At 38.1% G+C, this 26862-nt stretch overlaps 1 protein-coding gene across 1 annotated transcript in view; it reads left to right on the top strand.

Moving 5' to 3' along the window:
• ctnna2 (catenin (cadherin-associated protein), alpha 2) overlaps positions 1 to 26862 on the top strand; it is a 358241-nt gene that overhangs the window by 47633 nt on the left and 283746 nt on the right. The window contains exons 3-6 of the mRNA XM_085355934.1: positions 19280 to 19475; positions 23594 to 23760; positions 24583 to 24702; positions 25737 to 26003. Coding sequence (XP_085212060.1) covers positions 19280 to 19475; positions 23594 to 23760; positions 24583 to 24702; positions 25737 to 26003 — 750 coding nt within the window. The remainder of the gene's footprint in view (positions 1 to 19279; positions 19476 to 23593; positions 23761 to 24582; positions 24703 to 25736; positions 26004 to 26862) is intronic.

The raw sequence follows: 26862 nt of genomic DNA, 5'->3' as shown, positions 1-26862 counted from the left end.
TGGCAAAATCCATTCTCCACACAACCAGGGGAATAAGCACAATAGCTAACTATGGTAGTTCATCTTTTCTGCAATTGCACTGGAAGTGTGAAACATTTTGGGATACAAACCAGACACTATGATTGTTTTTCTTGTCAATTTGGATGATTCAGTGTGTGATGGAATAAAAGGTTGCCTCAGGAGGATAGACAAACAGGCTCACACTGGCATTGCTGGAGATAGCAGCCTCATTTATCAAGACCAAGCCTCTCCCACCTCAGCAACAGTACTGGGCAAGTCCTAACTAATAAAACAGAAAGGCTTACTTTATCACTGTGTATGAAAGCAGCATGCCTCTGATATAGTAAACATTTTTTATGCTGCAAGCGATGGCATTGTTTTTTTTTTTCTTTAAAAAAAAAAGAAATATGCAAAATTGGCCTTGAGAAGCAGGTACAAGAAGTTAGGGTATTTTCATCTACTGCAATGCAAACTTTAAGCATCCTGGAAGGGGAATATGGGAGTCAAGAAGAGAAACCAGCCAGAATAGTAAATAGGCTGTGTAAAGTGGAAAGGCTTTAATATACCCAGAGAAAATGATAGAAACTGTGAATTTTTAAACTGTAACTTTACTTTGCTTTATTCACAGCTGGACTGTGCTGTTAGCCCTCTTCCTCTGTACATATCAATGAGAACCCCAGATGTAGTAATGTCTTCAGTCAAGACATAGTTGTTGATTCTTGAGGAACGAAGGACTAATAGCCATTGATTATGCAGATACATTTACTTGGTCATAAAAAGATTAGAAATTATTTGTGTGTCTCTGCTTGCTTTTAACTGTAAGGGAGCCCATGTTCATGAAAGGAAAGTACATTTCCTGTTCTTCGTCTTCATTATGAAGTCACTCATACTGATCAGAACTGAATGGAGCATAAGACGTCTGGAATGACGTTAGTTGGTGCATTAAAAAAGTGTATTTAAAATGGCTGATACTATTCATAACTGCTCTTGCATAATAATGTTTTTCTCATTTGATGAGGTGAATAAGTAAAAAATAAATTCAGCGGTTTGTAGGAGATCTTCTGTGCTAGGCAGTAAATTTTGGGGGCTATAAAGAGTAGTATTGACTCCCTGTCAGTGAGAGTGTCCTTGCTGTGCAGTATATCTTGCTTCTTGTATTGCAGAGAAAGTAGACTTATACTTTAATATATGTTTGCTGAGTCCAGGGTTGTAATTGTTTTGCAGCAGGAACCACTAATGAGATTAAAACTCTCCAACTCAAATACTGAGGTTACAAGTTGTTGTCTGTCAAATAATATATCATCAGAGAAAATACTGTTCTTCTCTTTGTCACAAACACACAACACATTGTACTCAATTTTTACTCACTTACATAAGTAAGTAATGCTTTTTTTGTTTGTTATGAGTTCATAAACCACTGACAGGACATCAAGGTATCTAATTTTTGAACAAAAAAGAGATGGACATATTTGGACTGTATTTTTTAAGTTTGTATTGCTTTCAGTCATCTACAGTAGTATATTCATGGAGATGTTTGGCTTGCTTTGGTAATGATCAAAATGTATATATCGATCACCTGGATCACCTGCTGAGAAAGAAAAAAGAAAACAAGCAGAAGAGAACAAGAGTAATAGAATAAACAACATCACAATGATATATGGGAATATGACAGTAAATACTAAATGCATTTTTTTTTTCCTGCTCATTCTGTTGGTTTTTGTTTTTTGCCCTTCTCCCCCGTCCCTCTTCTCAGCTGTTTCTCTTTCCCTCTTTCTTTCTCCCCTTCTTTCCCCCAGTCAAGTCTGTCCCGTATTCAGTAAATGAAAATAAAATAAACAATAAAAGGTGAATCAAATGGACCATTACGGCAAGGCTGGGATGGTCAATTTGGTAAAGTAAATCCGTTGGGCATCTTTCTTTGCCTTTAGACAACAATTCTGATGGCAAAAGAGCCAAACGGGACAGGCAAAAAAAAAAAAAAAAAGATCAAAATGTAACATTATATGTAACGTTTTGTTATTACTCTTTAGGTGGCCAGCTGAAAACGGCATTCAGCTAATTTTGCCTTTTTGTTCTAATATAGATTTTTTATTTCTGTCCTCAGCTGGATGTAAAACCACAAGAACACTTTTACCTCTTTAGAAGTGTAGTTTTCCTTCCTTCAGATTGTTTTTTTTTCCTCATTCAAGATGAAACTGTCGTCTAAAGGGGTTTTGTACTTCGTTTTATGTTTAATTATAATTCAGTTAGATGCATTAGCTTTGAAGGTCTTTTGCACAGTTCAGTGCGTTCAGCCCGATTCTTGTTATTGTGATGTACGTGCCAAATTTAATAAAAAATATTCAGCTGATCTAAACTCAGACAAAGCAGTTTAAACTTTGGGTGTAGATTTTGTGCGTTCCTCTGTTGTTAAGCTTAACATAATAATGACGTGAGTACCATTTGTACATGACAAAAGTGGATTTACTACCTGGTGTCGCCTCCCTAATTCCATCTTTTAGATGGATTTTCCATTATTGGGATATATGATCACTGATGTGACATTCTGCCTTAATGTGGTGTATTGGAGAGCCTCTCTGCTGTGCGGTCTGTCCAGTTTGCCAGATCACAGAGAGCTACTTAGCCAGCTCCTGGTTATGGTTTCTTCCTTTAGTGGTCTCTGACTCCCTAGTTTATTTTTGTTACTCTAATATGGATCAAATCATGGTGAGTAATCATGCTTGGGTTACACAGGAAAAAAATGCAAATAAGTGTTGATTGCTTTTGGTGTTCTTATGGTGTTATTAAGTTGAAAGATCCTTTTCCTTGGCATATTAACTCCACAGCTTGGTAATAGGCTAAGGAAGAGCCTTAATGGCTGTCAGCAGTTGATGCTTTAATCACCTTTGTTTTTGTATGTCATCCAAGCTAACATTTGGCTGCAAGTTACGGTTGGCACCTGACACACATAGACACACTCTCTAGTCAAGGGGCTTAACATAAAGGGAGGGGAGACGACGACGGCGAAGGGATTAAGGCTTCATGCTGCATCACTGTCATAATCCATTAAGCTAGCGGAAAAGGAGGAAGCCTGGACCTCAAACAGACAATATTCAGAGGCAAGAAGGGATGCTTTGCTTCTCCTCAGAGTTTTAGAGTGAAAACACAGAACAGTCACTCTCAAAGTTGGGTAATTTGATCTAAGTTTGGAGAGTAGTCCTAACAGCAGTGTGGTAGGAAGTTGTAACACCTTACTTTTTCTGGCGGTAGAAACTTATTTATTTATTTTGTTTAGGAAAAAAAGAAAATCACTTTAAGAGGTGACTTTTTTGTATTATCCTAGAAAGAAGTTTGATGTAGTCTTCTAAGTATTTGCTATTGGAAGACATCCACTTTAATTACCTGAGAAATACACATCTGTCAGATTACACACAAGCCATAGTCATGTGATATTACTCGTCTGAGTATTGCTGCTAAAATAGCTCTAGCGCAACACTTTTGCATCATTTGTGAAAGCTTGCACTTAAGAAAGGAAGAAAAAGTTCTCCTCATTTGAGGCTGAGAAGTCATCCATTCTCTGTACTCTTTTTTTAGATTTTTATTTTATTTATTTATTTTTTAATTCGTTGTTTGAATTTGGATGACAGTATTTCGAAGAGGCTTTGAACACTGTAAGTGATGTTCAAAAGCCAGTCTGGATCCCCTGCTTCTTGGCATACTGCTCACTGAACTCCTGCCATGTTAGAGGAAGGAATCATTAAATTCTTTTGGTGGGGGGATAGAAAGGACATCTGGATTATCAGTGACATCTTGTAAAGGCCAAAGTATGGTTTAACAATGGCTTGACAGAAACATGTGAATAATAAGATTGTTGACAGTTCAGATTTGGTGTGGTATAGTAATGACCTAAACATGTTTTCAATAGACTAGTATTATAGATGTTAAAGTTAAAGGTTCTTTGTGTAATATTTACCAAATCTTTGTTATTTACGAGACCGGTTAACTGAACTGTAATAGACAGGGACACATGTACAAGTATTCTGGGCAAGGCTTGTTGTGATCAACTCAAATCTATAATATTGATCAATCCTATTATTGCCATCTTAATAAAGGATCTAATTCTAAAAAAACTGTATTATTAAAACATGTTAGAAACTATATTTGTCTCTTCAGCACTGACATGCAATTAATAGAAGATGCTGTACAAAAAAAAAAAAAAAAAACTCAAAACATTAGACTATTTTGCTTCCAATTACTCTTCCGATATCTTGTAGTCTTGTTCAGCACATGCAACCACAATCTTAGCAAAGACCACTGACATGGCACTTTCCAGATGGTGATCCTTCCTAGGATGGTTGTTCACAGAGTGCTGTAAGAAAGCACATTAATGGAAAGTTGACTTGATGTAAAAGTGTGGCATGAAAAGATATACAAGTAACAAGCTTGTAGAATGACTGGCAAGAACTTAGGAAAGCTTTTCAAGGAATACGCTGAGGCTGGTGTCTGGAGATGAAGAGCAACCACATGCACATGTCTTCAGGAAAGGGACTTCAGTTGTCACATTCCTAATATCAAGCCACTGCTTCTGTCGAGATAATGACAGAAACATCGTATCTGGGCTAAGGAGAAAAATAACTGGTCAGTTTCTTAGTACTCTAAAGTCCTCTTTTCAGATGAAAGTAATTTTTTGAATTTCTTGTGGAACTCGGTCTGGAGGAAGAGTGGAAAGGCTCATAATTCAAGGTGTTTGAAGTCCAGTGTGAAGTTTCTGCAGTCTGTGATGACTTGGGGTACCATGTTTCTGCTGCTGTGTTGGTGGTGTTTTATCAAGTCCACAGTTAGGACACGATTTAAGAGCACTTTGACTTTCCATCTGGTGACAGAGTTTACAGAGATGCCAATTTTCTTCACCATCAGGACTCGTTACCTGCTCACAAAGTCAAAACTCCTAGATTGTTTGCTGACCATGTTATTACAGTTCTTGATTGGCCTGCCAACTTGCCTGAACCCCACAAAGAATCAATGAGGTATTGTAAGAGGAAGATGAGAAATACCCGACCCAAAAATACAGACGAGCTGAAGGCTGTTGTCAGAGTGTTACAAGACCATCACTTCTATGTCACGCTGTAATTTGTAGTCGGGGGTTTCCAACCAAATGCTGCTGTGTACAAATGAACATACTTTGAAGAGTTTTAAATGTAATTTATGAGCTATAAGCCATAATCAAAATAATAATAAAGGCTTGAAATATTTGACTTTACGTGTATTGAATAGAGCCCTTATATGAAAGTGTGTACATTTCATATAAACAAGGGCAATTTCTCAAGTAGAAAATAGGACCATTGAAAACTGTACACATTATGTTCTGTGAATGTCATTTTTCAGCAAAGACATTGTGTCTCGACAGAGATGTTGCAGTTTTCTAAAAACTGGATTTTCCTCCCCTGTTGGGGTGAAATTTTAGAGCAACATTTCCAATTAAATCTATCTAAAGCAAGGACCTAGTAAAATTGTTTTATTAAAACTGTCACTGTTAGCTTTGCTACTTTTATTATTTGGAAAACTGCAGGTGGTCAGTACATTAAGATATTTGCTAGCCAGGCAGTGAACTCACAACAGTTTTAGTGTAGTGTTTGCATTCTGATGAAAAATCAAACCACTGGTGTTTCCTTCATATGTGGCTGTCAGACTCAAACACTTCTTCACCTGCCCGTGAGACAAAAATACACATGTGCGAAGGCATAGCACATTTATAGCTGATGCCTTGACAAAGGTGGTAATAGTAAGTAATGCTTCACCTGTATGATAAGAATGACAGCTGTGTCGTTATGCAGATCGCCTCCTGTTAGCGTATGTCTTCTCATTACTTCTGCCATTGCCTGGGGGTCATTGCTGGATCTTGTGAAACAACACACTCATCTGTCTTTGGGCAGTATCTTCTGACACTTTACTATGTCAGCATATGGCTTGCCCCAGGGTTCTGAACAGCAGTTCTGCACAGATGCTGGTTGCCTCGTTGCCTCTCTGCTACTCTACCAGAGAAAATGCATCACATCAAAAGAGATTGCCTCAGAAACACAGCCCTTCTAGTTTAACTGTTGTTTTTACTGTTCTCTTACCACTATGCCCTCCAGTCAAGAGAAATCTCGGCTTTATTATTCTAAATATAGTGCCATATAGAGGTTTGAAATAGTATTTCTCAAAAATAAGAGGTCTGTGTGATAAATACATACATTTTCATATCTGATAGAAATGATAAGTGGACGACAGGGATCTTTTTCGTATCTAATAGATGTCACAGAAATTAAGCTATACATGCAACAACAATATAGATGACTGATATTTGACACAAACTTGTTTGCGATGTAGATTAAATAAATCTCACTAAGCAATATGATTAATTATGGCTCGATCCAATTTAAGGAGTGCTATGATATATGAGTTTGGCCATCAAGGAAGCTGAAACTGAAACAGCTAAAGGGAATTCAGCCATTATTTATCTTATTACCTATATTTATGCTTTTCTTACTTTGACGTGTGAGAAAGTCTTTATTAAAATCACATTTCTTTGAAAACTCTGCATTGCAGGGTGTTATTAGGTACATTTACTTATAGGTAGGTAAAAAAATCACTACAGTCACACATTTTGTATTTTTGTCCTCATGGTTGTCCATTGGAGTGTGAGTAAATTTTACTGAGAAGCACAGCTCTGCATGTTTTATGAGAAGAGCCTTTGGTGGTTGAAGAAAAGCTTGTTGCTAGTTATATAAGGCTGTCTCTTAAAATACTTATCTTTTTCTCCAAAGTAAAATCGGCATCTATGCAAATGAGACTGCATGATTGCAAAAGTGTTTTACTTTCCACAGCTTACAATCTATCTCTGTCTACATTATGGTTAAGCACAACTTATCTCCGTGAAGCATTTTTCTTAGAAAAAAAAAGGTTGACGGTTTTTAAACATCCACTTAACCATAAGATTAACCAAACATCCCCAATGACTTTTTTTTTTTTTTTTAGCTAAATTTCATTCAGCTTCAGCAGCCACAAAGTATTGATGCTGGTTCACTCTGCCTAGAGTTCATGTGATCTGTTTTTTGTGTCAAAGCTGTAATTTTCCTGATACTTATAGATATACTTTTCCATGTCAGAAGTGTTTATTCATTCTATGTGACAAAACTGTAGAAGTATGTGGGTGCAACAGCGGAAAGCCCAAGGTCAGTATGTCTTGTTTATGTTTGATAATTTGTGAATCAATTTGCTGCTAAATACACTCATGGTGTATCAATATAGTTCTGGAAAATCAGATGTTTTGTGAACCAACACAAACATGATTTTGCTTGTCCGGTACAGAGCCTGGACTGAATAGAGAATGGCAATATGCCAGCCTATGTTGTTTGCGTCTGTGATAATGAGCCCACAGGGGTCAATAATCCGAGATTCTGGCTGGTAGTGGAGTTTGCACAGATGTGGCAGAAATGGGTGTCTGCTTTTTTGGGGGTGATATTTCCTCAATAAGAAAGTATGCTTTTTACAATTTGTTTGTCTTTTATTTCTTGCAGGCAGCCATCCTCTTCCCTTATGACCTATAAACCTGGTTTACCTTGATAAAAAAAAGGGTCTTATTATCGTAAGAAACAGACACCAAATAAGCCAATTTTCATGAATAACTGCTGAACAACTTTGGCCTCTACATTTTCTGTTATAAATATTCTTTCAGCGTTAGTTGGTGTTACACTGCTTGAAGGTGGAGTTAGTAGTCGATATAGGTTATTACCTGCACAGGAGTGAACCTAGTAATTATAGGTATTATTTTTCCACATATTGTACAGAGAACTGAATCATTAGATGTTGCCCTCAAACTATATTAGTGTAGCTGTATGTGATTTTGTGCTCACCATCTGGCCAGTAAAAAAGGCCTGAGCCAGTGTGGTAATGGTCTACATTCTTTTTCCATCATCGTAATCTTCACTTTAAACACCTAAATATTATAGTGGACAATAAATAATTCCCTAAATAGCAGACAGAGAGTAATTCATCTACACAGTTGTTGCGTGTCTGATCTGTGTCTTTAAATTCTCGGTTCTCTCTCTTGATGACAAACTTGGGGCACCTGTGGGCATATTTAAGTGGCCTCTATAGCTCCCTCTCTCTTGCTTTTTACCCCTTTCACTTTCCTCATCCTTCACACAGGGTCCCTTTGTTACACTTTTATTTTATTTTATTTTATTTTATCAATAAACTTAATTAGAATCTTAACCTGTCTCTTGTCCTAAATGTTTTGGCCCTTTGAGTTTTTTGTAGCAAATCTAAATAAGTTGACGGCTAATCTATTTTTCTGTGATCATAGTTTTCTTAGAGTCTGATTACTATATTTATCCAATGCATTTAGTTTCTACCTTGAGGAAACCTATAGTCTGTTGATTGAGCCAGTGGGAACACTAGTTAGATTTGTAGGACTTTCTGTGTAGCAAGCATACAGCCAGGCCAATTTGTGACTCATGACAGCACTGTTCACATAGTGTGTCCAGTTTTCATTCTTCTTGCATTCTTGTCATGATAACATGTTCACCTGAACTGTTTTTCTTAATAAAATTGCTTTTCATTAAACTTACTACGTTGCAATCTGTAGGTTTATTGACACTTTACATAGTCTATAAGATACAGTAACCCCAAGAAACATGAAAATCAAACCCGACCTTCAGTGTATTGATCCTTTAAGCCCATGTTATATTCATTTAGTACACTGTAGAAATGACTCAATTATTTAAAATTCTAAAATTGAAGCGGCAGCCCTTTATAATATCAGCAGGCTTAATAAAATATGGAACTGCGGTGACAACACTAAGCATAGTTTAGGTTTTTACTTTTTTGGACAGGGATCCTATTAATAGCTTCATGTTCACAGGGCTTTAAATAGCGGGTAATGAGCATGCTATGCTGCTAAAATGGGTAAATACATGTAGATTACTTGCAATAAGAAAAAAATAAGATCTGTTTGTGAAGTTTCATCATTAGATTAGTGCATGCTGCAGAGCAGTCATATGCAGTCGTTCTAAATCCTCTGATTATTTGTTTGAGTCTGCTGTGAAGAAGGCACAGATACTGTCGATTCAGATGACTTCTGTTGTTAATCATCTCAACATGATATAAAATCCAAACTTTGTTGTACTGTAGTGATATTATTTTCACACACTCCTCGAAGCCCCCTTTTTTTCCCCTGAGGATTGCTGCACTGATTCCTTTGACACTGATCCTTGTGACCGTACCCATACCATTTCAGAATGAGATTTAAGAAAGCTTTTATGTGGTTTGTCTTTGAAGTGAGCATCATTTTGGGTGGCACATATTTTGGCATTTGTTATGAAGATTATGCGCCTCAAGGGTTGTCATGCAAAGAAATGAACCCGAGTCAAATGGGGACTCACTGAAGAATAGGTAAATCTACTAAACTTTCTTTCTTTTTTCCTATAGAGGTAGTTGAGAGTTTGACAGTTAAAATGAATGCGCTGTTGCTGAAATGTTCTAATTGGCCAGCCTTGCACACAGATTTAAAACCCACTCTCTCCCACTCTTTGTTTTCCTTAGATTAGTTCCCAAAGGCCTAATCATGGGCTGTTTTGCACACTAGTTGAAATAATATGTTGATATAGCTCTTTTCATCCAAGCATTTTCTTAGGCTTGCTAATAATTTTCAGTGCGCTACACTCAGAGTATGTACATGTAAGCTTTGACTCCTTTTAGACCTGAATGCAAATGTGTTAACACATCAAATGCTCCACCTGAAAACTGCTTCTACCATTTACTGCCCCACTCAGTTTTGTTCTGTCAGCTACACATCACATTGTCCTGTCATTCCTCAGAGTGAAGAAACAGCACTGATACAAAGATATCTGCAGTGAGAATGATAATGAAGGAGTAGGAGGATCAAACAGGGATTTGAGCTAAGGGGTTACTAATGAGGAAATATTATGGGGAGACTGAAAGCCTATTGCTCTCAAAGCAGAATGAATGAATGCTGTTCTTAGATGTTCACCTTGGGGAATTAAATGTGCGAATCATTATCGCAGAAAATGGTTTTAATTCATTGGCTCTGCTGTTCTACTGAATCATGTTTTCCTGCACTTATTTGTTCAGTTCTGTGAGTGTTCACGCCTGCAAGTTAGAACCACCAAATATGTTCTTGGAGTATAAAGATTTGGTGCAAATATCACATATCAAGAGCAAACACTTGAAAGAATTCAAATTCAAACCTGGCAGTTTTTAGGTGCATGGATATCTTTATTTGTCAGAAAATAAACCAGGAAGTAGAAAAATATTTGACAGCAATGCCATTTTTTATTTTTTAAATTCATACATTTTTTCCCTTCTTATTCATTGTTATATGACACAGTTTCTCTCCAGCATTTGCGTTTAAGTAAGCTGCCAAGAGACTTTTAGAGGATATAGCTGCAAGAGCACATGTTGGGGTTAAGAATGTCAGAGCTTGACACCATTGCAGTGTGACACTTCCTGCTAACATTCTTCCTCTTTGCCACCCGAAAACCTATTCAGGTACCAATATTAATGCTGGCTAATCCTTCTCGCCTTGCACTTCAGGACTTGTTAACTTCAAAATATATTTTAAATAACACAGTATAACACCAGCTAAGCAAAGTCCTCGGGGACAAGGTATTCAGCCTTGCTGAATTTTAGAGCTGTAAAGCCGCCTCTCTGCCTATTCATTCGGTTTGACTCTGTAGTTTGTGTATGAATGGATGTTCAGCTTCCTGGTGATTAAGCGATCAGTAGTGTGTATTGTTCCTGCAGCCAAACACTTGGTGGTCAGCTAGTGTGTAATATGTGGCTTTAGGTCGTCACAGCAGCTACACACGTTTTAGTACAGTCACAGCGAGGCGACTAAGTTGTAGAAGGCCCCATCTTGCTTTCGTCCCCTGGGCTTTTGGACACATTATGCTCTTTACACATGTCTATAAATGGTCTTGTAAAAAAAGAACCTTGAGCACTGTATATCAGTTACTATATAACATGATAAAGGTTAAAATAATCTCTCTGGATATGTGTACAGGATCTTACATGTGTAGTTGGCTATTACGCACGCACACATGCACACGCCCTTCTGTAGTGTTCAGTGGTTAAATCATCACTCATCCTTTGGATGCGAGTCTTAGAGGTTGAAGGCGGAAAATTGAATGGCTACGCAGAGTCAAGGGGATTTACTACTGACGGACGAGTCCACTGGTCAGTCTCTGCAGAGGAGTGGCCACATGGCATTTAAAACTATTGATCAGCAATAAAACTGGAACAAAAGACACAGCAACTCTTTATAACTAAAAGGAGGCATAAACCTCAGGACTTCTGCAGCATAACTATGATTATAAGTCGTTTTTTTTCCTTTTGGATATTTAAAGGATAAATTATTTCTGTTACTTTGGAGTTAAAATTGTTAAAGTTTGATGAAAAAGCATGGATAAAAACTGAGGGTTTTTTTGTGTCTACTTGGGTATGGCCAGGAAATTTTGTTTTGGTTTTGTTCTAAGCTTGTTTCTTTCTTGCTCAGTGTCCGGGTCTTGATGTTATCACCCCTGTGCTCATCTCTCTTTTTCCCCTAATCACTTTTTAGTTCCATCTTATTACTGGCAAAACAATTACATGAGCGCCTGCGTTTTATGAAATGTATGTTCAGCTGAAATTTGTTGAAGATGACTCAATCCTTGTTGATCTTCTCGTGGTATCACAGATAAAGCTGTGTATCCATACAGCTCAGGTATACACAGATCCATCGCTAGTTTACTGGCTGTTTCCAGGGTTGTGTTCTTGTGGGTTAGCAATAACTATAAATCAGACACATTTTTAATTCAATTAAATTCAAGTCAAGTCAGATGACTCCTATAAGCAAGCACTTGGCAACAGTGGGAAGAAAAAAATCCCTTTTAACAGGAAGAATCCTCTAGCAGAACCAGGCTGGCATGACCAGTTGGGGGTGAGGGAAGGGAGACAAGACAAAAAACACACTGTGGAAGCGAGCCAGAGATTAATAATAACTAATGCTTAAATGCAAAGTGGTGAATAAACACAGAAAGCGTGAAAGAAACCCTCATGGACACCAATGTCTATGAGGGTCTCGCAAAAGTACCACAGTTTAAGAAAACCTCGACCTTTTATACTTCACATTTTTCATTTCTTATATTGTGCTCAGCTCGCACTAGACATTTGTTGTAAGCAGAAGAACTTTATTTTATACATGCCAGTAAATAAATGGGATCTGACATATTGTGTTTACATCTGGCTCCTGGAGAACCACATAATGTAAAATAGCATGTTGCAGAATCACCATCTGTGTGGAGGGCCCCTGTGGTTCAGCACATAACAACATAATGAACCAAAGCGCTCAGTGTGTCTCTCTTCACCCCCAGGAAGTGTTCAGACAGAGATTTTAATTCTTTCCTCATTCGGAAGCACTAAACCAAATGAGAGTCTCCCTGCTTAGTTGGTTAAGAATAAATATTTTACATTGGTGCATCATCTGTGCAGAATGACTATGCCCCTTTTTTTTATTTTTATTTTTTTTTTACATACCACCAATGATGCCATAATTTCTGATCATTTAATTCTAAATCTACTGATTAGACATCTATATTTAGGCTTTCATGCGATTACTAATGTTATGCTGGTTAATACTTTTATGCGCTTAGCGAAAGCCAATTTTAAAATTGGCTTAAGTAAAACTGACAAGTCGGTTCACTGACACGTGCACCTCCTGTCGTTTTAACAATGTATATCATTTCACACATGACTCAGAGTTGATGCGTAATCTTAAAGAATTAAATACCCTACTAAATATCTTGAAAGAAATACTCACTATTTCTAAGCTTAATGAGACAGATCTATATGGGTGTGCTTTACAGGTTGCATAGAGGATTATAGTCTTGCAAAGGCTGACTGTGTCTCAGCGTTGTGCGTTAAGGCTGAGAGGAGGACATAACTTGTGGTTGTTTGGAATGAACCTCGGTGTGGTCTTGCATAAAGTCCAAACAGTGCTGCTAATATGCACGATAAATGGGCTTACCAAGGGCCAATTACCAGCTGCCAGAAAGGGCAAGGCTGCCTTGCGTAGACAGTGAATTTATTTTGTTTTGTGTCAGAGCATATTTGGATGCACTAGGGAGACATTATTGTGGCTCACTTCATTTTTTCATTTTGCAAACTACTTGTTTCTAACTCTTTCCTTGGGGCATGCATTCGATTATTCAGTGAGCACAGTTCTTATTTTGTGCTTGCAAGTGATAATGTATCATTCAGACTTTCTTGTGTTAAAGTCATGATGTTCGGAAAATATCTTTAAGCCAATGAGCTGAGTTATGAGTTGGTGTCACAGTGCTACAGCAGGTACTATACCTCTCTATGATGTGTACCTTTATTACATACTTTTCCCCCCGCTAACAGCTTTAGATGAGCAGCAAGTACCGGGTTATGTTTAATGTGACACACGCTGCATTTAAAGATGGAAACAGCACATAATTTACATTCATTACAAGTCTTAGAGAGTGGCTTTAAGGTCAGCACCATCTCTCCTGGTTGGAGCCAGAACCCTCCAAATATTTTTCCCTGTTTCTTGATTGGCTGAGAATGGCAATGGCTTTTTGTAGTGCACCATATCAGCGTGAAAGTGACCGTGATTGAATTTAAATGACTCAGCCACAGTAAAAATCTTAAGTATCTAAGGACATCAAATCGCTATGTCATTCAGCCTCATGCAAAAGCACTGAAATACCCCCTGCAATGCTTTTTGCTCCCAGTAATGTTTGTTTGTTAAGTCTGATGCAAATTCTTCGCCTAATTAGCATTATCCCCACTGGCCGTTCATGTAGGTCCTTAAAATTAATTATTTGTTTGTGCTTCTTGGAGTAAATAGCCTGTGTAATACATGGGTAACAGTTTTTAACTGTTATTGAAGTTAAAGTTATTTAATATGAACTGAAAATGGTATAATTTTTGCTTCTCTAGAGCTCATTCTTGGGATATTCAGCTAAGCATATGAATGCATGGACAGTTAGGCAAAAGCAATACAGCTAAGTCTGTGTGAAGGTAATGGAGTTGATTCCAGCTCGGTGCCTGCTGTGAGGTTATCACAGATATAATTAAATATACATAATTTTTTAAGCTACTGCTGCAGAACAAAACATCACCTAGGTTTGACTTTAGTGATTCGTTCCCTGTGGAAAGCAGCTTGGCTGATACAGTAGTGATCGCTGTGTGTATTTGACAGGCCAACCCTGTGTTTATGAATGGATGAGGGTTTGAAGAGCAGATAAACCACACAGATTCATAACTCAGTATGTTGTTCTCTTCCATGGAAGAGTTACATAAGACATTATATCAACACTCAAGTTCAAAAAGGGCTGATCAACTTTTAATGCAGGCAAGATAAGAAGGCAACTCTACAAACTTGGCCTCTAATAACTAGTAAGAGAAACGAACAGCAGCTGCTTGCATTTTAGGATAAACTTAATTTTTGCTTATTGGTATGTGGACTGGTTCTGACATAGCTCTTTCTACCCTAGCGGAGCATTCAAAGAGCTTTATAATGACTGTATATGACATGTAACTCTCATAAATCAGAAATGTGTTGAATGTGTATGCATATAAGAGACACTTGACTCTTAACATCAGTTAAATAAAAAAGGACTGTGGGATTGTTTCATTACCGTATCCATACTCTGCAAAAACTTAAAGACTGCTTGGAGTGTAGGTATAATAATATGGCACCGTTAATGGGTTAATAAAATTAGTAATACCTTATTCACAGGACTGGAGCAGAAGTTATTTTAATGTAAGCTTGCAAACTGACATTGGACATATGTTACTATGTGATGGACGACAAAGGGTGAGCTGGCCTCTTCTTTTTCAAATGCTGCAGTAACATGGTGAACTGTCATCTGCATTGTGTGTGCATGCATGCACACAAGCCATTGACGCTATGCTAATGACTAATCGGCAACAATAGAGCTGGCTAAGCTTAGCTGTTGTGTAACTTTATCTGTAGTCATGTAATTGTAATATAACTGCATTAATTAACTTACAGTTGTTTTTTGGGGTTCTTATCTTTGTCAACAATCAAAAAAACGTGTTGGTGATCTGCTTGAAAAAACCAGATAGTTATTTTTTGATTGTGTTCCTGTGTTAATGAATGGTTTTATTTGAGTGTCACTTAAGGCTGCACGATTTTGCATAAAATGAGAATCACGATTTTTTGGCTTAGAATTGAGATCACGATTCTCTCACGATTTTCTTTTCCAGTATAAATATTTATTGCGCTTATTAACTGCACATCAACTTCGCAACAGTTGAAACTGAACATAAAAACAACAAATGTCTCACGTTTTGTTGTTGCCGCAAAATGTTGTACTGCTTGAAATTCCGTGTCCACCGTTGCTCGACACTGCGTGTATAGAGCAGGTAGTGCAACAATAGAAAAATAGTTGCGGGACGGCACTGTGTAGCGTTTGTCTAGGGTGTTGATCATTTTCCTAAATCCCTCGTTTTGCACAGTGTTGATGGGAGCCATATCTTTGGTCATGTGATAAGTGATAGCCTCCGTAATTTCTTTGTGCCTGCGGGAGTTCGACGGGTATAGGGAAGCGCTGTATAAGGTTCCCGTTATTGATGTTTGGGTGGTTGACCGGGACGGATTTTCTCCTGTCACTTTCTCCTCATCCCTGACGTGCTCTCCGTTGTTTTTTCCCTGCTAATTTTAACATCACACGGCACAGCTTCTGTATCACGTGGTATAAGGCTCCGCCCTTGTCATTTGTTGAGCAGGAAGAGTGAGCGCTTGTTTTCATGCAGATTACGTCCCGGATCAAAATGCGGTACAATCGTCGTCGTCTTTTTTTTTTTTTTTTTTTTTTTTTTTTTTTTTAAATCGTTGTCATTTGTAAATGAGATCGCACATAAGTATGAATCGAGATCGCGGTTTTCTGACGATTAATCGTGCAGCCCTAGTGTCACTAACTCTGAGTGTTTCCTTATCTCTGAGGTGAAGGGAGTTTTTGGTGTTATAGACGAGTGTGAGTTTGTGCGTCTGTGTGTGTGTTTCTGTCCATTCATGTGTAAATATAATGATGAGTTATTGATTTATAACAACCAGGATTGAAATAAACACATCATTGCACTTCATATTGAGCACTAATTCCACTGTGCCAAGTGGTGCTGAACAGATGACCTGATGGTTAAGATGTATCAGAGTTTCTAAATCCTAAAATAATGCTATTGAATCATGAATTCGTTTCTAGACAAATACACGATGACCTAAAAGTTTAACTTGGTCTTTTATCAGCTTTACTATTCCTGGATCCATCATGAGTGAAGCCATACATCATTAACGCTTATATTGCAGGCTAGAAGCCCTGAAGTAATGCCGCCTTGACAGGACATAACTTTGCTCTTAGGGGCTTTTCAGAGTGAAAGCTTCTGATATATTCCTCAAACTAATCATATCACTCTATTGTGCAAGTTCAGCTGCCGTCAGACAGATAGTCCAAAGGCAGTCTCTGACTGGAGTGTGGAATGAGCAATTCTGCCCATGTACGTTCTCCCTGGCTTCAGATGGGAGTGTATAATTATGTACAGCAAATGTGTCACCAAGATATAAGCAGCCAAATGTTTCTAGTCCCTACTTGCCTGTACAAGCAGCAATGATTGGTTATGCTCTTGCCCTCTAAGCTGAGTGACTTTAATGTATTCTTTGTTTCATTATTTTGTCTTAATTATGCTAAAAGTAGGATGTTATTCTTTTAGAGGTGATCATTTTGTTTCTATGATGATATCACTTTTGATACAGTGCGGTGTTTGGTACTTTACACTGATAGCTAAATGGTTTTTTAATGTTGTGAAAGAATCCATAACTACAGTGCTGTGCAAAAGTCTTAATATATACCCTCAGATGTACTCGTAATTGTTTTAAAGGTTTTTAAGGTCTTTGAAAGTTTTTCTTTGTGCATTGGCTGCTTTTTTAGTCTTGTCTTTTTACCTGAAAATCTTCAGAATTGTTACTTTTGCTAGTTAAGGAAGCTAACTCAAGGGATGAACCCGTGTTGTGTCTACACAAAGATGGAAACAGCACATACACAAAATAATCAACAGCAGAGATCTTGTTTTAATAATTTATATTTATATTTGTTATCAATTTTTCCTTTGCATCTATTATTAAAAAAATACCAGAGAGAACACCTTTTGACAAACATGAAGCACTAATCTGTGCACCAAGGTGATTCACAAAGAGCTATTTACTAAAAAGTTGGCACATCTCTGCGCGATGTATACTGTGTCCTAAAAAATGTGCAACTGGACAAGTGGAGGACAAAAGAAGACTTGGCAGGCCTGCAGACTATCTGCAACAGGTGAACAGTATCTGAAAGTCATGGATCTAAAAAAATCCAGCAATCAAACCTGACACAGGACCTGAAAAATACATTTGATCCTTGGGCAAATGTACCTATCTACTGTTCACCAAAACCTAATCAGAAATGCACTCAGTGTAAGGGTGGCTCTCAGAAAGCCATTCATAACGATGGGAAAGAAGAAGATAAAGACTGGTCTAAATCAGTGGCAAAAGGTCTTATGATAGCCATCTGTAACACACAATGAAAACTGTAATGGTTTGTGGTTGAATTTCAGCCAGTGATGTTGGGAATTTTGTCAAAATCCACGGAGTTATTAACATAGAAAATTGCTGTCAGATTTTGATCCACATGCAGTACTATCTGGAAAGTGTCTGATTGGCAAAAGCTTCATTTTTCAGTGTGACAAGGATCCCAAACACACTGCCAATACATTAAAAGCCTACCTGGATAGAAAAACAGAGAAAGGAACACTATCAGTCATTGACAATCCTCCCCAGAGCCAGGACCTCAACAAAAACAACATAATCCTGTAAAACACTGAAGTTTTACTAATACAGTTAGATGGACTAACAGTATTAGTAAAATATATCTGTGTTTGTGCGTTCCTGCAACATTCCTGCAAAAGCACTGATGGATATTGTCAGTGGTTGCAGCCCAAGACAGGACTGATGCTGCACACAGTTTAGCAGTAATAGAATCTAGAATGAATAACCTCATTATTGTTGTGAAGGTCCAAATTATGAACGAAGCTTGGACTATTTGTCATCTTGTTTTCGTTCAACTTTTTTCCTTTGTGCAAAACCAGCACAAGTCATACTCCCTGCATTATTATGGAATGTACAGAAACATTATTATTCAGAAAAGAACCAAAGAAAGAAGATTAGTGTAATTACATTTTTATAGGATTGGGAAAATTGCCCATATTGTGTTTCAGTATTACACTGGGTACCATTTGTAAAGTGTTTAGATAACAGTATGTTTACAGAGCTAATAATACAGTTTTTGACAAGATCTTCTTTTTATGTATAGGAAGTCCCGTATCTCTCCCCCCCTTTGTGATCCTGATTTGCAAAGTGTTGAGATCAGAATATTATAAATCACAGTAATATAATGCTCCCCTATATAATCCCATACTCAAACCACTATCATCTCAGTGGCACTGATCACCATGCCCAGAACAACTGAACATCTCTGCCATCAAGCCTTGAGTAATAATTATATTACTGACTTATTATACACTATATGAACTTGAACCCAGTAATTACTCATGACCTCGTTACTGTTTACATAAGAACATTATCAACATTTCAGCCAGATTGGTGCTGAATAACACAGTAGGGTTTTCACTGCTATTATTTCATAGTCATTTCCAAGGACCAAATGAATAGAAATAAAAATATGTATAAAGTGGGTAAAATGAACTGAAATGTTACTTAATGGTAATAAGTATTTTATATAAAAGAGAGGGTTTAGATGCATTATTATGCTACCATATCAGTGGCATAATGTCATTAAAATTACATAATTACTACTAATTATCACATAATAGCTATCAAAAATATCCTCTGATGGTTGGCAGTATGGCTGTGAGGGGGTTTCTTGGACTGTATTTGGTTTTGGAGGCTTACATAATACAGTGGCTTATGAATGTATAAAGATTATAATCAGCAAGCCCTGTAACAGATACTAGGTTGTAGCAGTTTTTAATGTTTTAGAATAATAATAAAATAATACATACTGGATCTTCCTATTATTTTTGGTGTTCTCATTATCTTTAATTGCTGGGATGTGCAGGTTATGTGCCGTAACCTCAGAAACAACGATGACCATACACCATAGCAACAAGCAGCAAATCAGTGTGTTCAGTAAGTTTTATATTTTCCTCTCCTGTTATGAAGGTGACTACTCTGGTGAACACCAGCAACAAAGGGCCATCCAGTAAGAAGAAGGGACGCTCTAAGAAGGCCCATGTCCTGGCAGTGTCTGTTGAGCAGGCTACCCAGAACTTTCTCGAAAAGGGAGAGCAGATTGCCAAAGACAGCCAGGACCTCAAGGAGGAGCTTATTGCTGCTGTGGAGGATGTTCGTAAGCAAGGTAACTGTTTGTGCTTTCATTTTTGTTTTTAAATTGTGACTGGTCAGATAACAAGATTGTTAGTGTGTGTAATTCCTTATGCTTATTCACTGTTAGACATCTAGTAAATTTTTCTAGATCATCAATTTCTAGAACATCAGTTATTGTCTTTAACCTCCTAGGACCTGGCATCCACATATGTGGACATAACACTTTGGGTTATTTAGACCAAAATATTCAATTTTGCTCTACAAGGGCCTGATATCCACTTATGAGGACATTATACTGCTACTGTTCTATCAAAATTTTAAATGAATATCCTCATATGTGGCTCTTATTTTTCCTAAAAATAAAAGTAAGGTAAAAAAAAATTGGTAATTCTTTGTTTTTACAATCATTGGGCAGAATGATGAAAATGATGAATGATGAAGAGAAATTTAAAATGCATGCAGTGGAAGAGTTCGGGTCTTAGGAGGTTAAAATATTTTTTCTTCAAAACACTTTAAAAGACATAAAAAATGTTCCTTTATTTCCAAGCATCCAGTTTGGATATATTTACAATGGAATGGAGACTGGGTTGTTAACCTGTTTATTCTCTGTAACATATGAAATCAAAATCTCTGTCATTCATTCTGCTTGAAGTACTTTCATTTACATATGTTTAACTGAGCATCCGTACAGACCACATCTCTCCAGGTTGCAGCTACACATGACACTACTACAGATGAACAGTGAGGAAGTGTGAGATGCATGTGGAATTCAGAGTGTAGTCACATTAATGTTACTGATATGTAGTTGACAAAATCATTCCAATAATCAAAAGTAGTTCTGTATGGGTTATTTAAGGTCTCACTCACACAGGACTATAGACTGGTTGGCAACCACCTGGCAACCTTTAGTTGGTGGGGAAAAATGTGTATTACTCGACTGAATGATTAATGGAGGTTGCTTCCTGCTGCTGGGTGAAATCAGTTGCAAGAATGGTGCTACACCCCAAACCTACTTACGATTACTTTGCCTACTAGCAGGAAATCACAAGATTGAGAAACCAAATGCAGAAATGAAATGAAGGAAGACTCAATAAACAGTCTAGTAATGAAATCCATAAACAAAATAACATAAATGCAGAGGCAGGAGTAACACGAGGAACCACACTGGGAGTTTAAACACACAATGTGACAAAGAGAAGACAGCACTATTTAAGGCAAATGAGAAACACTTGGATAGCAAGACAACGAGACAGCAGAAGTCAAACTAGACATGACATGCTCAAGACTATCTGCTATCTAAATAAAACAGGAAATCACAGACTAGCATACTCAAACTTGAGCTAGAAAGACACATCGGGGAAGGCTAGAAAAATAACAGAAAACAACAAAATCACAGATCATCGTAGTATCTGGTATAACCATTAAGTCACCACAAAAATGGTGTTGGGAAATGGCTTATGCTAAGACACTGTATTAATTTACAACACCCATGTTCACTACTATTATGACTGAAATAAGGACCCCTACTGACTTCTCTTGCTGTGTAAGTATTAGTATTCTAGATGAATAGGGAGCGTAATTGACATAAATGTAATGTTTTGGGAAAGTATTAAGTGTTTTGAATGTCATAGCAAGTCAGCTGTCTGCTCAACTTTAGATGAATGGAGAGTTAAAAGTGGCAAGCCAAATCCATTAAATATAGCAGATTAGTACCCATTAGATTTAGGCTTCACTTGCAGTGCATGCAGCCTCACGAATGTAATGAGTCTAGTTCTGGAGTTGTTTACCCTAAAGTCATGCATCGTTAAAGCTTCGACTGTCTGTAATGTTGAGGGACCTTGCTGAATTTAAGGGTATTATAGATGCCCATTCTCATTAATGATTTGAAACTTAGTCGCTGAAACTTCTGCATGGATGCAGCGCCTCACTCGAACAACAAATCATACTCTACTTTCTGGCGGCTTACACAGATGGAGCAATGTCACAGTACTTTGTAGTTCTCCGAAGTTTATTTTCTGTGCGGAGTGCAAGTCAGTGAGCCTTTATGTGAATCAAATGTTTGTCCCCAGAATGGAATTGGATTCCCTGTTCAGAAACCACATCAGCAGAAAGAGCAAATGGAGCTCAGCATATGTTGTGTTGTAGCCGTATTCCTCATCCTGCTCTGTCAGCGCGTACTTGGCTGCTGGTACTGTTGAATATTGACTTGACTGCTTTGGCACACCGCTCTTCTGAGGTGTGAAATAGACTGTTACCATACAGGTCATCACCACAGCTGACATCAGAAGGTTCAAGATTAATCTTCTCGCTTGTTAGGCATGCAAAGTGAAGTGACAAGGTGTGTTAAAAAATATTCTTGGACATTTAAAAAATGTAGGACATGCTTTCAACTAACACTGCAGCATTTTTGTGTGCAAATGGCCATATTTATACTGAAGCAAATTTACAGTCCTTTCTGACGCTTAGAAAATATGTCCCTGAAAAGAATATTAGACTAAAATACTTACTTCCTGACTTTAAGAAAATAATAGGACGTCAGTACTAATACCCCACATATTTGGTAGGTTGTATATAAGTACTGTACATACCAGGTCATCAGGGAGAACAGTTCATATTAATAATGTTAAACTTATGAGCATGAGGATATGCTATGTTGTCTGTATCCCACAGACTAAAAAATAATATCGCAGTTTAAGTGACCTTTAGCAGCTGCTGGAAGCGCGCCCCTTTGAAAGGAATTGTCTGCCTAGTTAAAGTCATTGTGAATTATAAAATGGTTTTAAATCTGTCATCGCCTCATCAGGCTCCTCTCAATGTGACCTCAGGGTCCCAGTCCCCTTCATCTTGTCATAAATTAAATTAGAGATGCTGATTTCAGACCATGGAGGGGTTCAGTAATACGCTTTTCTCTGTCACTCTTCACTGGGCCAGACAGACGTATGGCACTACCAGTATCATCATGAGTTCATTTGCAGTTCTGTGTGTGTGTCCCTGTGTGTGTGTTTAGTTGAACACATGCTGTGCATGTTTGTGTTTAACATGCTGAGTTCTGTTTATCTGATTATGAGGTTTTCACTCTGGCATAACATAAACAACTTTGTTTACTCACTAATTCTTATTTATGTTAAGAGAAGTGGTTTGCCAGTTTTTGCCTGTTGCCAGGTTTCTCCTGATCCAGGTGGAACATGTCTAATTATTTAGAGTACCAATGTTTGCATGCATGTGCGTATTCAGATTCATTAATGTTGGAGATGTGGGGGATGGGTTTTGCTCAGAAATATGAGCCATATACATACTAGTATATTGTCTGTACTACCCGGCCTAAGCTGAAATGTCTAAGGCTTACTGTGGTTGCCATGCTAGCAAACTACTTGTTAAGTAGCAGTAAAACTTTGGAAATTTCAATGTAAACTGCAGAAGGAGAACATTTGTCTTCAAACTAAAAGCTGGGTCTTTTGAAATGGAAACTGTGGGTGACTGCAGCAATCAGTTAGCAACCAAAGCAATCCGAAGGTGGTTTTTGGTGCAGCACCCTTTTTCTGATTGATTTAACCAGCAAGCAACTTCTCTCGTGACTGGTTGGGGAATACATATATTTGCCTAGCAACTGGAGGTTGTCAGCAGGTTGCAAACTGGTTGCTAGGACAAGCTGTTTTAATAGAGCGATCGTGGCTCAAGAGTTGGGAGTTCGCCTTGTAATCGGAAGGTTGCCGGTTCGAGCCCCGGCTTGGACAGTCTTGGTCGTTGTGTCCTTGGGCAAGACACTTCACCCGTTGCCTACTGGTGGTGGTCAGAGGGCCCGGTGGCGCCAGTGTCCGGCAGCCTCACCTCTGTCAGTGCGCCCCAGGGTGGCTGTGGCTACAATGTAGCTTGCCATCACCAGTGTGAATGTGTGCGTGAATGGGTGGATGACTGGATGTGTAAAGCGCTTTGGGGTCCTTAGGGACTAGTAAAGCGCTATATAAATACAGGCCATTTACCATGTAGTTTTTCTGACAAACTGCTTCATGACCTCTGAGCTTTATGAGAAGAAGCGTAATTACACTTAATCTCCAGTCAGTTTTAACAATATGGGTGATGATAGTCTGCACACACAGATAATATCTTACTCTCTGCTCCACTTACTGTTTTCTTTTATCCATTTTGCAGGAGAAACCATGCGTATTGCCTCGTCGGAGTTTGCCGATGACCCGTGCTCCTCTGTGAAGCGTGGCACCATGGTGAGGGCTGCCCGCGCCCTGCTGTCTGCTGTCACTCGCTTGCTCATCCTTGCTGACATGGCTGATGTCATGAGGCTGCTGGCCCACCTTAAAATTGTAAGTGCAGTTAACACCCAACCAAGTATACTTCTTGGTTACGTTGTGATGGAGCTGTACTTAGAACTGCAACACTTTAAATATATATATATGTGTAAAAAATACCCACTCTCCAAATCTGTACGTGGTTTTAAGTTTGCTTAAAGAAGGTCAGTAAACGAAAAAGACTTCCTGTTGGTGTACAGTCCGTGTAGTCAGTGCAGACTTTTATAACAACCTCTGCACACATTTGCATTTAGATAAGGGAATAGAGGAGCATCCTGGAAACGGACATTATAGCATAGTGTGATGAACTACTCTCAGTGTAGTCATGTGAAGAACGTGAGCTGTTCATTCACTTAGACAGTAGCTCTGGGCTTTATAACTCGAGTTAATACAGTGTGCCAGAAAGAATGATATGTATTTGGTATAATCTGACTCAAACTCATGCCTGCAGCCATCTGCAGTCACTCATTTTGTCCCTGTCTCACAAATGCACAAACACTAAAAATCCTTTTTTCCAGTCTCATTCTTCAGGCCCACATAGGGACTTAACTCAAGCCTGTATAAGCCCCACCATCAAAGGCCACTTAACATTATCTCTGTCTCTTCTCCCGTTTTCATTACATCTTCCGCAGCATTTTTAACAGGGATAAACAGTTTATAGTTAGGATATATCAGAAAGATGGATTGACACTTACTGAAATTACACAACTACTAAAAACACATTAGACATTACAATTACAGAAAATAAATGCTTTAACTAATATTGATTATTTAAGACGTTGTCTACTGGTTTGTGCACAAAGTTTTTGAAAGACTGTGTGCGTATGTGTGTATCAGGTGGAAGAGGCCCTGGAAGGAGTAAAGAATGCTACCAATGAGCAGGATCTGGCCAACCGGTTCAAAGAGTTTGGGAAAGAGATGGTGAAGCTTAACTATGTGGCAGCCCGGAGACAGCAGGTACCTGGAATTCCAATGTCTCATGCTCTTTCAGAAAAATAACGTGTCTCTCTTGGATAAAAGGTCCTCCAAGTGTCCGCCGTTCTTCTTCTGTCTTGATAAACGAGGGAATGTCACAGTTGAAGCCTCAGCCTGTAAAATATTAGAAACTCGAACTCAATTCAAAGCTTTAATCAATCAGATTGCAAGCGTTGTGCAAACAAATGTTGCTATAATCTGACATCACTCTCTAGCAGATGTTAAGTGTTTGTTTCAGACAGCAACCAGTTTAATCTGTTTTGCATTAAGGACATTTGTCTCATTAGAGCCAGCTTTAATACATCCAAATTCTTCGTGCCATGGAGTAAAATTGAAAGATTGCATAGGATAGGATAAAAAAAATACAATAGCCAACACACATTGTTTAAAAATGTATTGTAAAATTCATCATTTTAAAGTCAGAAATATTATACACATTTCTTTTAGATTTTTGGTCATTAACATTTAACACTAGAATTCACAGCTGTTGTAGATTTGTAGCCACATTTGTGTAGTCTCCTTTGTAATGTTTTGGCAAATTATAAATGGTGCGGATTATTAGTGTGTAGGATTTGTTTTAGCTGGGATGTAGAGTAAGCAAAATCTCTGCACCAGCGCTTATTTGATCCTGGAGAATTACACATCAAAGTGATTTTTAATATGGCCCCCAGTGTGACAAAAAGCTTATAGAGGATTTTTTCCTGCATGTGTCATGTTGGCAAGCGCCCATGCTGCCGAGCTGAACCAGAGCAAAACACTGAGGCTAATTCTGCCCAGCTCTATCGTTGCTGATCTGCTGACGCTGCCTTAACTTTGTGAAGTTGAAACAATACCAGTTCATCAGATTCAATTCATCAAATGGGACATGAACTTGTTTTTTAACAATATAGTTCTCCAACTGTGACCTGTTCCTCACACTGTTTTCAATTTCTCAAGCAATACTCCAGGGTTTTGCAAGTTACATTGTTATTATCGCTTGTCTGAAAATCAAAAAAAAACCTTTGCTATCTTCTCAGGAGCTGAAAGACCCCCAGTGCCGAGATGAGATGGCAGCTGCGCGTGGGGCCCTTAAGAAAAATGCCACTATGCTGTATACGGCTTCTCAGGCCTTTCTGCGCCATCCAGACGTGGCAGCCACACGGGCCAATCGAGACTATGTGTTTAAACAGGTCCAGGAGGCCATAGGAGGCATCTCAAGTGCTGCACAGGCCACCTCACCCACTGACGAGAAGCATGGCCATGCTGGCATTGGAGAACTTGCTGCTGCCCTTAATGAATTTGATGTAAGTCAACAAGCATTTTTGTACTGCTTTAAAAATACAAGACTAAACCATACATATATATATCACGTCTCTAGTACAGGACAAGGCTTCTGCATGATATGTTGATACAAAGAGTACTGCGTGATATAAAAGGTTGGGTGTTTATGTGGGCAACTTCTTACAGGTTATCACTGATGCTATGACTACATGGACAATAGTTATTATGTATTTTACCTTTCATTTTGACTATATTTTGACAAAAAACTCACTAGAATATTCTTTCTTTCAACATATAACTCAAAATAATAATAATCACGCACAGCGATGGTTAATCATCTTTATTCAGATTATACACAATCATAGGCCCAATTATGGCCAGAAACCTCCATGAAAAGCATCATCTGCTGCCATCTAGTGGCCAGATGTTAACAGTGCTGTATTGCTGGATGGGCTTTTTGCATCATGTCCTTCAGATGTTGAAAACTATCAGTCCTCTTTTTTTAAATTCCCTGAAACATGTTCTGACAAAAAATATTAACTGGGCTTGAAATCCAGGAATAGTGAGTCACTAAGCCACTAAGGAATAGGTTTAAGGACCCTTATTTAAGGATAAAAGTATTATTCAAGCTTGTGCCATCACGATCAGGATCACACTGTCTTCACATGTAGATTTACTGAAAGGTATATTGCGGTACACGGTATTTAACACATAGCTTTAAGACATGAAATGTTGCAGTGTGTAACAAATTTATTAGCAAAGCCACCCAATGTAAGGTTTATGACACAGCTGCCTTAACTTAACAGTACTGGTAATTACCAAAATAATATTAAAATAATATTCTTAATATTTTTTTGTATTGCTGAAGTCGAGTCCAGTGTT

This window comes from Diplotaxodon limnothrissa, linkage group LG6 (genome assembly GCF_057381915.1).
Source record: "Diplotaxodon limnothrissa isolate DT_005_m linkage group LG6, D_limnothrissa_male_GT1.1, whole genome shotgun sequence".
In the NCBI taxonomy this organism is placed as follows: domain Eukaryota; kingdom Metazoa; phylum Chordata; class Actinopteri; order Cichliformes; family Cichlidae; genus Diplotaxodon; species Diplotaxodon limnothrissa.
This window is presented reverse-complemented; position numbering and strand designations above follow the sequence as displayed.